General features: G+C 44.4%; 1 protein-coding gene across 3 annotated transcripts in view; it reads left to right on the top strand.

The window, feature by feature from the left end:
• Window positions 1-12,264, top strand: part of ABCC5 (ATP binding cassette subfamily C member 5) — an 86,850-nt gene that overhangs the window by 59,861 nt on the left and 14,725 nt on the right. For all 3 annotated transcript variants that reach the window (XM_034999692.1, XM_034999693.1, XM_034999694.1), the window contains exons 21-26: window positions 215-368; window positions 454-582; window positions 3,406-3,592; window positions 5,139-5,228; window positions 7,820-8,009; window positions 11,036-11,195. In XM_034999692.1, coding sequence (XP_034855583.1) covers window positions 215-368; window positions 454-582; window positions 3,406-3,592; window positions 5,139-5,228; window positions 7,820-8,009; window positions 11,036-11,195 — 910 coding nt within the window. The remainder of the gene's footprint in view (window positions 1-214; window positions 369-453; window positions 583-3,405; window positions 3,593-5,138; window positions 5,229-7,819; window positions 8,010-11,035; window positions 11,196-12,264) is intronic.

Here is a 12,264-nt window from a genome sequence, read left to right as displayed (position 1 = left end):
AGGGCCTGGGGGAGAAAGACCACTTAGATTTCCTTGGGACAAGAAAAATGAGATCAAGCAGGTTTCTAGATTTTTCTTTGATTTAAAAGACAACACACACATTTGAGATAGAGAATTTGTGGAACCTCTTTGTGTTTTTTAAAAATTTTTGGTCGCACTCTCCCTGTTTGTGGGTCCCAGCAGTCTGATCTTTGCTCCCTTGTGGTTTCCCCAGTCGATGTGCGCCTGCCATTCCAGGCCGAGATGTTTATCCAAAATGTCATCCTGGTGTTCTTCTGTGTTGGTATGATCGCCGGAGTTTTCCCGTGGTTCCTGGTGGCGGTGGGGCCCCTCTTCATCCTCTTTTCAGTTCTGCACATTGTCTCCAGGTAAACAAGAAGTGTTCACATCTCCCAGCGATGAAGCCAGGGTTGTTTGTCTACTGCTGTGACACAGAACTCATTCTCTCTCTAGGGTCCTGATTCGAGAGCTGAAGCGTCTGGACAACATCACACAGTCCCCTTTCCTCTCCCACATCACATCCAGCATACAGGGCCTTGCCACCATCCACGCCTACAACAAAGGGCAGGAATTTCTGCACAGGTCAGTGTTGATGGCGGCCGGAGGGCTCAAAGGGGAGTCAACATACCAGCATTTAATAAGTGTAAGAGGCCCTTCAGGGCCAGAGCTGGGGATTATAAAGCTCATTACCAAGTGATGTAATGGTCTCTGATTAAAATTTACTCACTTGCTGGAACTTTCTAAGCAAATGAGAAGACAAAACTACAGGTTTGGAGTCTATTGGCTTTGGACTCTAAATGGCTATATTTGAAGGAGTTTTTCTTTTTTCTTTTCTTTCCTTTTTTTGGAACAGTGATGGTCATTGACATTAAACCGACATTTTATGTTATCTGCTGAATATTGTTTAGATGACAAATTTATGTACATAGACAGTCATTGAGATTTGTATTAACAAGAGATTGGAACTAATTTAAATGTTCTTCAAGAGAGAGCTGGTTAAATAAGAATAGTATGTGGCCCTTAAAAAGAATGAGAGAGGGGCGCCTTGATGACTCAGTTGGTTAAGCATCTGACTCTTGATTTCGGCTCAAGTCATAATCTCAGGGTCGTGAGATCGAGCCCTGCATTGGGCTCTGTGCTCAACAGGGAGTCTGCTGGAGATTCTTTCTCCCTCTCCCACTGCCCCTCCCCACCATACGCTCTCTCTCACTCTCCCTCTCAAATAAATAAATAAATAAATAAATCTTAAAAAAAAATGAGACAGTTCTATAGGTACTGATATGGAATGATCTCTACAATCCATTAGTGAAAGAGCAAGGTACAGATGTGGGTGTATGATATGCTCCCTTTTAGATATGTGTTTGTACATATAACATTTAGAAAATCTCTGAAAGGATACACAAGGAAGTACTAGTTTCCACCCCCAAAGGGGAACTGAGTAGCTGGTGGATGGGCAGGAGAAAAACTGACTTCTCATGGTAAAACTTTTTATGCTGTCTAAATATTCTATCCTATGTGTAAATTGTCTATTCCAAAAACTAATGTCTGTTCCAAAAATTAAGTAAGTAATTTAAAAAAGAAAATCTAAATAGAAAGTTTAGGGGCACTTGGGTGGCTCAGTTGGTTGAGTATCTGACTCTTAATTTTGGCTCAGGTCATGATCTTGAGACCAAGCCCCATGTCTGGCTCTGAGTTGGGCCTAGAGTCTGCTTGGGATTCTCTCTCTCCCTCTCCCTCCGCCCCCCACCCCCACTAGCTCGCTCTCTCTCTATCTCAAAAAAAAAAAAAAAGGCCTCAAAAAGTTGAAAATAGAGCTACCCTATGACCCAGCAATTGCATTACTGGGTATTTACCCCAAAGATACAAATGTAGTGATCCGAAGGGGCACATGCACCCCAATGTTTATAGCAGCAATTTCCACAATAGCCAAACTATGGAAAGAACCCAGATGTCCATCGACAGATGAATGGATAAAGAAGATGTGGCATATATATATGCCACATATATATATGTGGCATATATATATGGCACATATATATATGGCATATATATAATGGAATACTATTCAGCCATCAAAAAGAATGAAATCTTGCCATTTGCAATGATGTGGCTGGAACTAGAGGGTATTATGCTAAGCAAAATAAGTCAACCAGAGAAAGACAATTATAGGATCTCACTCATATGTGGAATTTAAGAAACAAAACAGATGTATATAAGGGAAGAGAGGAAAAAATAAAATAAGACGAAATCAGAGAGGGAGACAAACCACAAGAGACTCTTAACCATAGGTAAAAAACTGTGGGTTGCTAGAGGGGAGAGGGGTGGGGGCGATGGGAAAACTGGGTGATGGACATCAAGGAGGGCACGTGATATAATGAGTACTGGGTGTTATATGCAACTGATGAATCACTGAACTCTACCTCAGAAACTAATACATTATATGTTAATGATTAAATTTAAATAAAGAAGAAAGTTTAGGTTAAATGACCCAGAAAAATAATCATCACTTTAAGAGAAGAACAGTAAAATACGCTCCATGCATGTGTATGTACATACATACATACATACCTACATTTAACTATATTGGAAAAAATGCTGGGAGAAGATGCAGCAGACTATTAACCCTGGTTTTAACTGAGTGGTGAGAACACTGCATTTTCTTCTTTACTGCATTTCCTAATTTTTCTCCAAATATCTTACATAAAGAGGAAAAGTGATTTTTTTTTTTAAAGCAAAGCACATTTGCTTGGCAAGACTTCCTGCTCAGGCGTTCTAATTGTATGTGTATGTGACACCTGAGCCTTTGGATGGGGTCTGATCTCTCTAGGACCCCTGGGGACAGTAGTGTCTTGCTCCTTAAATGGCAGAGGTTGTCCAGGTCTTTTTTGCTGTGGTTTACTTCCTGGTTCTGTGCTCCACGGCCTTGGAAACAAGTACCATTTTGCCCAACAGCAGTGTGTCAGCAGACATTTTCCACTTTCCCACTTTAAGTCTGCAAGTTTATCTTTCCAGGTCTTAGTGCATTTCTGCAGTTTGCCTATGTAGCCTGTCTCTTTGAGGAAGGGACCCCTGACCTAAGACATTTTTCTGAAGCTTAACCAGCCTCTGTATTTGGTCTCCTTTCCCTGTGCATTTGTTCTGTCATTAACATACGTATTTTTCCCTAATGTCTTGAACATGTTTCTTTGAAAGAATAAAACTAGAAAACCCCAAGTTGTCCTATGTGCAGAGCCTGGAATACTCTGCAGCCCTTAGATTTCCATATCCTTCTCCTAGGGACAAACAGGAAGTACTTAAAAGTTAGTCCTCCCCATAATTCACCAGAGCTCTGACATCACCCGCTCTCAGGATGGCGTGGTACTTTGTTTGCCTATTAGGTGTTCTGTCGCCCTCTCACCCTCACAGGTACCAGGAGCTCCTGGATAACAACCAAGGTCCTTTCTTCTTGTTCACATGTGCAATGCGGTGGCTGGCTGTGCGGCTGGACCTGATCAGCATTGCCCTGATCACCACCACCGGGCTGATGATCGTTCTCATGCACGGGCAGATTCCCCCCGCCTACTCGGGTCTTGCCATCTCCTATGCCGTCCAGGTCAGTCTCAGGGATGGAGCATTACCTTTGCTCACGTGAGTTCTGTGTTGGCCTAGGAGAGGCATGGTAGGGGGCTCTCCCTCAGCCTTTGAGACTTCTAGAGCTTCTGCCCACCTACTTTCTTAGTAACAGCCTGGACTTGGCTGGGGTGGAGAGGATGGGAGAGAGGTACGTGTGTTATATAGGAACAAAGGGATTTAAGTCTGTTGCACATGTTTAAGAAATAGGTGCCATTTGGGCGCCTGGGTGGCTCAGTTGGTTAAGCGACTGCCTTCGGCTCAGGTCATGATCCTGGAGTCCCTGGATCGAGTCCTGCATCGGGCTCCCTGCTCGGCAGGGAGCCTGCTTCTCCCTCTGACCCTCCCCCCTCTCATGTGCTCTGTCTCTCTCATTCTCTCTGTCTCAGATAAATAAATAAAATCTTAAAAAAAAAAAAAGAAGTAGGTGCCATTTATTTATAAATAAACACGATTTTGAAAATGGTTTCTTAATTACAGGTTTCTACGTTCACCACCCTCTCGTTTCTGGCGTCTTCCTGGTCTTCTAAGAAATACTGTGTCCTCAATATGCTTCTTACATGCATTTTATTTTCAGGCCCCTGATTTTCCCAAAACTGTTACATATGTAGACCCGACCCCTAGGGATGGTTTAAGGTCTTTAAATAGCTCAGAGAACAGTTGGGAACTTGAGCACTAAGTATTTGTAGATGTTAAGGAATTATTACTAATTTTTTAGATGTCATCATGGTGTTGGACAATGGTATTGTGTTTTTAAAGAGTCTTTATGTGTTAGATACAAGCTAAATTATTTAAGAATGAACGGATAGGATGTCTGGGATTTGCTTTCACATAATGCAGATGGGTGGTGTGGTATGGATGAAACAATGTTATCTATAAGTTGACAGGTTTTTAAAGACATGGGAGTTCATTATACTGCCCTTTCTACTCTTGTATATGTTTGACATTTTTTCCATGTCAGAAAGGTCAAAACAAATAAGTAGGGAAACAAAACCAAGAAGAGCTAATGTATCTTCACAGATTCTCAAAGATGCCTGTCCATGTTATACGGACTTACTTGATCATCAGGGGGAGAATAGGTGTTCTAAGTACTGTGGTTCAGGATCCTCAGTGTGAGGTGCCCAGGGGGCTCTGCATTCTCACCAGCAGCTCACAGGGTGATATAGATCTCCATTTGTTGTGACTGCCAGAGTAGGTGCAGGCTGCTCGGCAGGAAGCCCGGAAGTTACTCAGCTGCAGATGTGCGTGCTGGAAACGTGAAAATGGATGGAAAGCCTTTGGCTGCAGGGAAGTCAGCGCCAGCCGTCCCACAATGCCACCTGCCTTTGTTGAGAATTGCAATGGACTGGGGGATAGTAGGCATCATGTTAAACATTTAGAGAATGACTCGGTCCGTAAAACCAGCTGCTGCCGGTGCCCGGTTCGTTGGTATATTGAGCTGTAATCCCCTAGCTGGAAGATGTTTTCTGGCGTTGGCCTGACATGTATTCATAATGAATTCCTTCTTGGATTTTGCCTTCCATTATCAGTTAACCGGCCTGTTCCAGTTTACCGTCAGACTGGCATCCGAGACAGAAGCCCGCTTCACCTCAGTGGAGAGGATCAACCACTACATCCAGGTCAGGACGCGAAAGCCTTTCTTCATGACCCTTTTACCCTTTTGCTGCCTTGGGTGGTGGTGCAAGGAGGATGCTTGTTTCTCACAGGCGAGGACCAGCAGTCTCTTCAGCCTGTGTGGAGTGGAGAAGAGATTATCCTAAGAGGTTCTAAATGTTTTTGTGAATTGTGTCTGATTAAGAATGTAGGTCATTTTCCTTACAGTGTTTAAAACCATGGAGTGTTTTGTTTTTTTTTTTTAAAGATTTATTTATTTATTTGAGAGAGAGAGAATGAGAGAGAGCGAGTACATGAGAGGGGGGAGGGTCAGAGGGAGAAGCAGGCTCCCTGCTGAGCAGGGAGCCCGATGCGGGACTCGATCCAGGGACTCCAGGATCATGACCTGAGCCGAAGGCGGTCACTTAACCAACTGAGCCACCCAGGCGCCCCATGGAGTGTTTTAAATCTTATTCTAGTTTACTTGTTTGTTTGTTTTTTTTTTAAGATTTTATTTATTTATTTGGCAAAGAGAGACACAGCGAGAGAGGGAACACAAGCAGGGGGAGCGGGAGAGGGAGAAGCAGGCTTCCCGCTGAGCAGGGAGCCCGATGCGGGGTTCGATCCCAGGACCCTGGAACCATGACCTGAGCCAAAGGCAGATGCTTAACGGCTGAGCCACCCAGGCGACCCTAGTTCACTTGTTCTTAACCAGGGATGGCCGTTGGTATCCCTGCTGAGCTTTAGGCAGAGACAGACGCAGGCCTCATCTCTGGAGATTCTGATACAGTCGATCCGGGGTGAGCCCCAGGCTTCTGACATTTTAGAAGCTCCGTGGCTAATTCTAAACTGCATTCCTAGTTTAGAAACCAGTTTAATTTTGTTGATACTGAGATGAACTGACTCTTCCTGCCTTCCCTCAGTAACCCTTCAGTGCTACCTCAGGGCAGCGTCTTACGGCCGGAGCATGTCCCAGCTGGGACGCTGAAAGCAGTTTTCTATAGAGAGAAGCAGAGTCACAAGTAGTTAAGACTCTCAAATTTAACTCAGTTCAGAGAAGTTACCTATTTTGGGAACTGCCCAGAGACTTTATCAGCATTTATATCATGGTTTATGTGGGAAGAATATATCTCAATTTCCAGATAATTGACTTAGAAACATAATTTTGAAAAACTACCCTTTCAGTTGAGAACTAGCATATTATGTAAATTGCATTTTCCAGCAGACATGCTTTCCTGAACTGTTTTGACAATGAACCTTATTAAGTGTAGGATATTTTTTGAACTTATACATTATTATTCTCAGAAAGAATGGCAGATAGCTATCTATGGCAGATAAATATCTAATAGCTGTTCCTTTTATTTATCCATTGGGTTCTTTGCCCAGTGCTCATGTCTGGGGACAGTATCTGGGTGTGTAGTGTTTGATTTAAAATTGCTGTTGGTGGGGCGCCTGGGTGGCTCAGTTGGTTAAGCGACTGCCTTCGGCCAGGTCATGATCCTGGAGTCCCTGGATCGAGTCCCGCATCGGGCTCCTTGCTCGGCAGGGAGTCTGCTTCTCCCTCTGACCCTCTTCCCTCTCATGCTCTCTCTCATTCTCTCTCTCAAATAAATAAATAAAAATCTTAAAAAAAAAAAATTGCTGTTGGTGAGAGTCTCTTGCTAAAAAGGTCACGATGATGGTCAGTCATGGTAGAGTGGACCCTGCACAAACCAGTCACATTTCTGAGGACTGGCTCCCACTGCCAGTGCCCAACCTGGATGCCTCTGCCAACACGGAGCCCTTCCAGCTTGGAGTTCAAGATGTCAGTCTCCACCTGCCCTCCCAGCCCCACCCCCGTCCCTGCCCATAGCTCCACAGCTGTTGGCTTTCACTTCCCTAGGAGGCCGTAAAGTCCCGTGACTAGTTGCCAGAGAATTTTCAAACATTGCAAGGTGGGACTGTTGGTAACAAAAATTACCCAAGCAGTTACACAGCATTTTTAAAGCTGAATGGATTTCCACGATTCTCTCATCCAGTCCCCACGACTTGCAGATGAGAAACTAAGACCTAGAGTGAAGAAGTGATATATCCAGGTCACATCACAATTGGGGGCAGATTGAGCTTCGAGCCCATGTCTCCTGGGTGACTGATACGTCCGAATGCCAGGATCTGATGAAATGTTCAGGAAATGGTAGTTGCCTTCCTTTGGGTTTGGGCGATTGGCTTTCAAATGGTGGAAACAAGATTTCAAGTAGAATATTGTGAAAGAATTCCAATAAAAAGGGCTGTGTTTGAAGAGCCGTGGAAGGCCTCATGCCCCACCCTTGGCCTCCAAGGCAGTTTTGTGGAGAAGTTCCCTAAGACAAAAAACAGTTGGAAGGCCACTGCCCCCCGCCCCCCCCATGCTGCTTCGTGGCCGCTGTAAATGGCTAAGAGTGAAGTTAGTCACCATCGCACTCTGTCTGGTTTAGTGGTAATAAGCATGTGCTGCCAAGGGCATCTTCCATGGGAAGGGAAGAGGGCAGCAGCTGCTTCTGTATGGCTGCTGTGGTTGTCTGGCGTTTACTTCTCTTTGAAAGCCTCGCAGCTCCCACAGAAGCTGGTCAGTCTGACCCAGCCACTCCTGTCTCCCCAGACTCTCTCTTTGGAAGCACCTGCCAGAATTAAGAACAAGGCTCCCTCCCCTGACTGGCCCCAGGAAGGAGAGGTGACCTTTGAGAATGCAGAGATGAGGTACCAAGAAAATCTCCCTCTGGTTCTGAAGAAGGTGTCCTTCACCATCAAACCCAAGGAGAAGATTGGCATCGTGGGGCGGACTGGATCAGGTAAGAGCGAGCCAAGGCCTCTGGAGAAACATTTGAACCTGTCGGAGTTAAAAGTGTGGGGCCCATGATTTGCTGTTTATTGACTATCACTCTCATCCCTTCAAACCAGCTCCGTATTAATGAGTGATGAGTAAGGTCTCTCTGAAGCCAATTTTCTCAGTGTATTCTCAACCCTGCTTTTTTAACACTTAGTGCTTTTTCTGATCATAAAAGTATACATTCTCAATGCAGAACACTTGGAGTATATACGAAGTACAAAAGGAGAAAAGCACCCATAACTCCACTATCTAGAGATAATTACTGTTAATATTTTAGTAGGTATCTTGTCAGGCTTTTTTTTTTTTTTTAAGATTTTATTTATTTATTTGAGAGAGAGCGAGAGAGCACGCGTGCGTGCTGAAGTGGGGGGAGGGGCAGAGGGTGAGGGAGAAGCAGACTCTGCTGAGCAGGGAACCCAACGTGGGACTCTATCCCAGGATCCTGAGATCATGACCCGAGCCAAAGGCAGACGCCCAACCGACTAAACCACCAAGGTGCCCCTTGTCAGGCTTTTTCTGTCAGCAAATATGTTTATGAAAATGGGGTCATTTTACACACACCGTCTCATGGCCTGCCTTTAAATCTACCAAATATTTTTCCATGTCAATTAATAGCTTGTGACATGAATTCTATTCAGCAGGATATAAAATTCCATTTTACGGATGTATCATAATTTATATTTAACCAGTCTCCAATTGTAGGGCATTGAGGTTGTTGTCGATTTTTCACTATTATGAATAGTACTGCAGTGAATATCCTTATTTCCGTGAGGTCAAAACACACAAAACATTTAAGTTGTCTGTGACATAATGCCAGTGTTGACTTGTATTTATCAGATGCTAACGTAGCTCTAAATAAGAAACCTGTGTTCTTTGAAGACAGAAATTATTTTCTTGATCTGACATCAGTTGCAAAGAAATAGAGAATTGGCTCTCATTTAGGCATTTTACTTCGCACTTAGAATCATATTACTTCTTTAGATTTCTAGGGTCAAGACTTGAGTAATTCATTTCTTTCCCTCTTTCCTTCCTGAATAACATTTCAAAGATTGAGGCTTGTTTTCATTTACTAACTGGTTTACCTGGAATAAGAAGTCTCTCTGGTTTACTTCTCATCAGCTCTGGGGGCTCCATGCTTCCTTGGCGTCAAAACTCTTCTTGCTTTGTTTCTTTCCATTCAAAACAAAACAAAACAAAAACCTTGTGTCTTTTCTGGCCAATTTACTTGAAAGAACCTGCTAAGAAGAGAAGAAAAAGCCATTTCCTGCTTCCTATTTGAAGGAATTATTTCATGTCAGAACAGTACACTGTCTGTAGGTTTTTTTTTTTTTTTTTAAGATTTTATTTATTTATTTGAGACAGAGAGAATGAGAGAGAGCACATGAGAGGGGGGAGGGTCCGAGGGAGAAGCAGACTCCCTGCCGAGCAGGGAGCCGGATGCGGGACTCGATCCAGGGACTCCAGGATCAAGACCTGAGCCGAAGGCAGTCGCTTAACCAACTGAGCCACCCAGGTGCCCCTGTCTGTAGGTTTTTTACGCTGCAAGGAGAATGTTCAGCCAAGGAGGGTGGCTGTCCCCAAAGCTCTTCCTTTGCTTTCTCCCTCAAATTCCCTCTGCTATATGGGCTCCCAGGGGTACACTGGGAGCTCTGACTGATGTCCTGAAGGCTCTGACTGATGTCCCCTCCTGTGATTCTCCTTAATCCTTAATACAGGTGGGACAGACTGAACTATTCATTAAGACTTTATTAAACCAGGGACGCCTGGGTGGCTCAGTCAGTTGAGCGTCCGACTCTTGGTTTCGGCTCAGGCCATGATCTCAGGCTCTGTGAGATTGAGCGCTGCGTCCATGCTCAGTGTGGAGTCTGCTTGTCCCTCTGTCTCTGCTCCTTCCCCCTCTCATGCTCTCTCTCAAATAAATAAATAAATAAATAAAATCTTAAAAAAAAAAAGACTTAAACCATAAGTAGTGACAGGAAAAAAATAAGAAAAAATAAAGTAATTATAAATAGCCTGACTTACAAAGTCTAAACTAATCCGAACAAGCTTCTTCAGCGACTCGTAGACCCTGACTCTGCCATGGCCCTAGTCAAGGACATCACTGCGAGGACTTCATGGCCTCTTTTAGTAGCACATCCCGTCAGTGCGAAGGTAGTCTAGATCCAGAGAACTATAAAATCTTCTAGTCCAGGTAGCATCTTTTGTTAAAGTGGAACAACTTGATCTATTTTTTTTTTAACAGTATGGTGATTCCTTTTTTTTTTTTTTTAAGATTTTATTTATTTATTTGAGAGAGAGAGAGAGCATGGGGGAGAGGCAGAGGGAGAAACAGGCTTCCCACTGAGCAGGGAGCTGGATGCGGGGTTCGATCCCAGGACCCTAGGATCACCACCTGAGCTGAAGGCAGGTGCTCAACCGACTGAGCCACCCAGCCGCCCCTCAGACCTGCTCTTCTGTCACAGTTCCTTATCATGGTAGAGTCATCTGCAGCCACTTATTTACTCCTTCCCTGTGTGTTTACCCCAGGATGGTGGGGGGTCTTGTCTTGTTTCTCTCTCACCTACGATAAGGGGACAGAAGAGAGAGAAAACATCTTGTCCTCTGGTTTGCCACTAGCCCCTTGCTGTAAGAACTCTGTTCTCCTCACTTTGCCTGAGATGCGTGAAAGCCCGTGTACCCACTCCTAAGGTGAAACGCAGGCATTTTTCTAATTTATTCTCATGAAAGTAAGAGTACCTGGTAGTACCTCAAACTCCTTCTCAGGCTGAAGCTGTGTGATTTAAATGTCTATACTTGTAGCTCAGGAAAGTGCATTTTTTTCTGTTTCTGGCTATCACTTTCTACATTATCTTAATCAGATGAAATAATAATTGAAGAGAACTAGAAAAATAGATGATTTTGCCCAGAGGTTGGGGGGATTAAACCAGTTTTTGTCTTCATGAAATTTGCTAATTGAGCTGCTTTTCTGCATGTCTTTTGACTCCTCAGGGAAGTCCTCTCTGGGGATGGCCCTCTTCCGTCTGGTGGAGTTATCTGGAGGCTGCATAAAGATCGACGGAGTGAGAATCAGTGATATTGGCCTTGCTGACCTCCGAAGCAAGCTGTCCATTATTCCTCAAGAGCCAGTGCTATTCAGTGGCACCGTGAGGTGAGGATCTGAGTGCCCGTGTGCTCTGTGCTGCCTTTTGAGGCCAGATGGGCACGTTAGAGCCTCCATGTGGGACTGGGATCGAGTGACCTCAAGCCTAGTGCTTTTCCCACCACTTCTTACTGCAGAAGTAAGGGGCAGCTCCACAAAACGGGGGCTGAGGGCCCTGAAGCATGTGGTGAAGAAGTCAGAGAGATCTGGGCTCAGATCTCTGCCCTGTGACTTCAGGCAAGTTACCTGCCCACGTCTAAGCTCATTCCCTCACCTGTAAGGTGGGGATATTATTAAGGGCTGTCATTGTGGAGATTGGTTAAGTTGATACAAATTACACACGCACCGAGCCTGGCACATAGTGAGCAGTGAACAGTAGCAGCGCGTCAGCCTCATCCCATCTTCCTTCTTCCTCCCACTCCGTATTGTCATCTGTCCTACATGTGCTCCAGTTTGCCGTTCTCATGGTGGTTTTCAGACCTTGTTATCACTCAGGTGTTTTCATTTTCCAGTATCTTCGCCCACCTTTGATTCTGACTCTGGAATGGTGCCCCTCTCTCTCTGAAATCTGCCGGGATGCCTAAGATAAATTTCCTCCTTTTTTCTTTTTTTTTTTTGAAAACTTAGTTATTTGTGAGAGAGAGATCACAAGCCGGTGGGGAGGGGCAGAGGGAGAGGGAGAAGCTGACCCCCCGCTGAGCAGGGAGCCCGATGTGGGGCTCGATCCCAGGACCCCGGGGATCATGACCTGAGCAGATGCCTAACCAACTGAGCCACCCAGGTGCCCCTAAAATTCCTCCTCTTGACCTGTTAAAATAGTAACTAAGAAGGAAATATATTTAATCCCATTGACTTTCCCTATACCTTATCCTACCGTCACCCTTAGCATTTGCCTTAAGCATTTGCCTCCTTGGAACAATGGGTTTCTGTAATTCCTGTCCATGTCTGTTCAAGTTGCTTCTTCTTTGAACTAAAAATAGCTTTAACCATATAGCTGACCTAGATTGGACTTTTTTTAATGAAATGAAATTCTTTAATTTTTAGCAGTCTTCAAAAAAATTGGTACCAACTTAATTTC

Source organism: Mirounga leonina, unplaced genomic scaffold (assembly GCF_011800145.1).
Source record: "Mirounga leonina isolate KUSES-001 unplaced genomic scaffold, KU_Mleo_1.0 Mir_115, whole genome shotgun sequence".
NCBI lineage: Eukaryota > Metazoa > Chordata > Mammalia > Carnivora > Phocidae > Mirounga > Mirounga leonina.
This window is presented reverse-complemented; position numbering and strand designations above follow the sequence as displayed.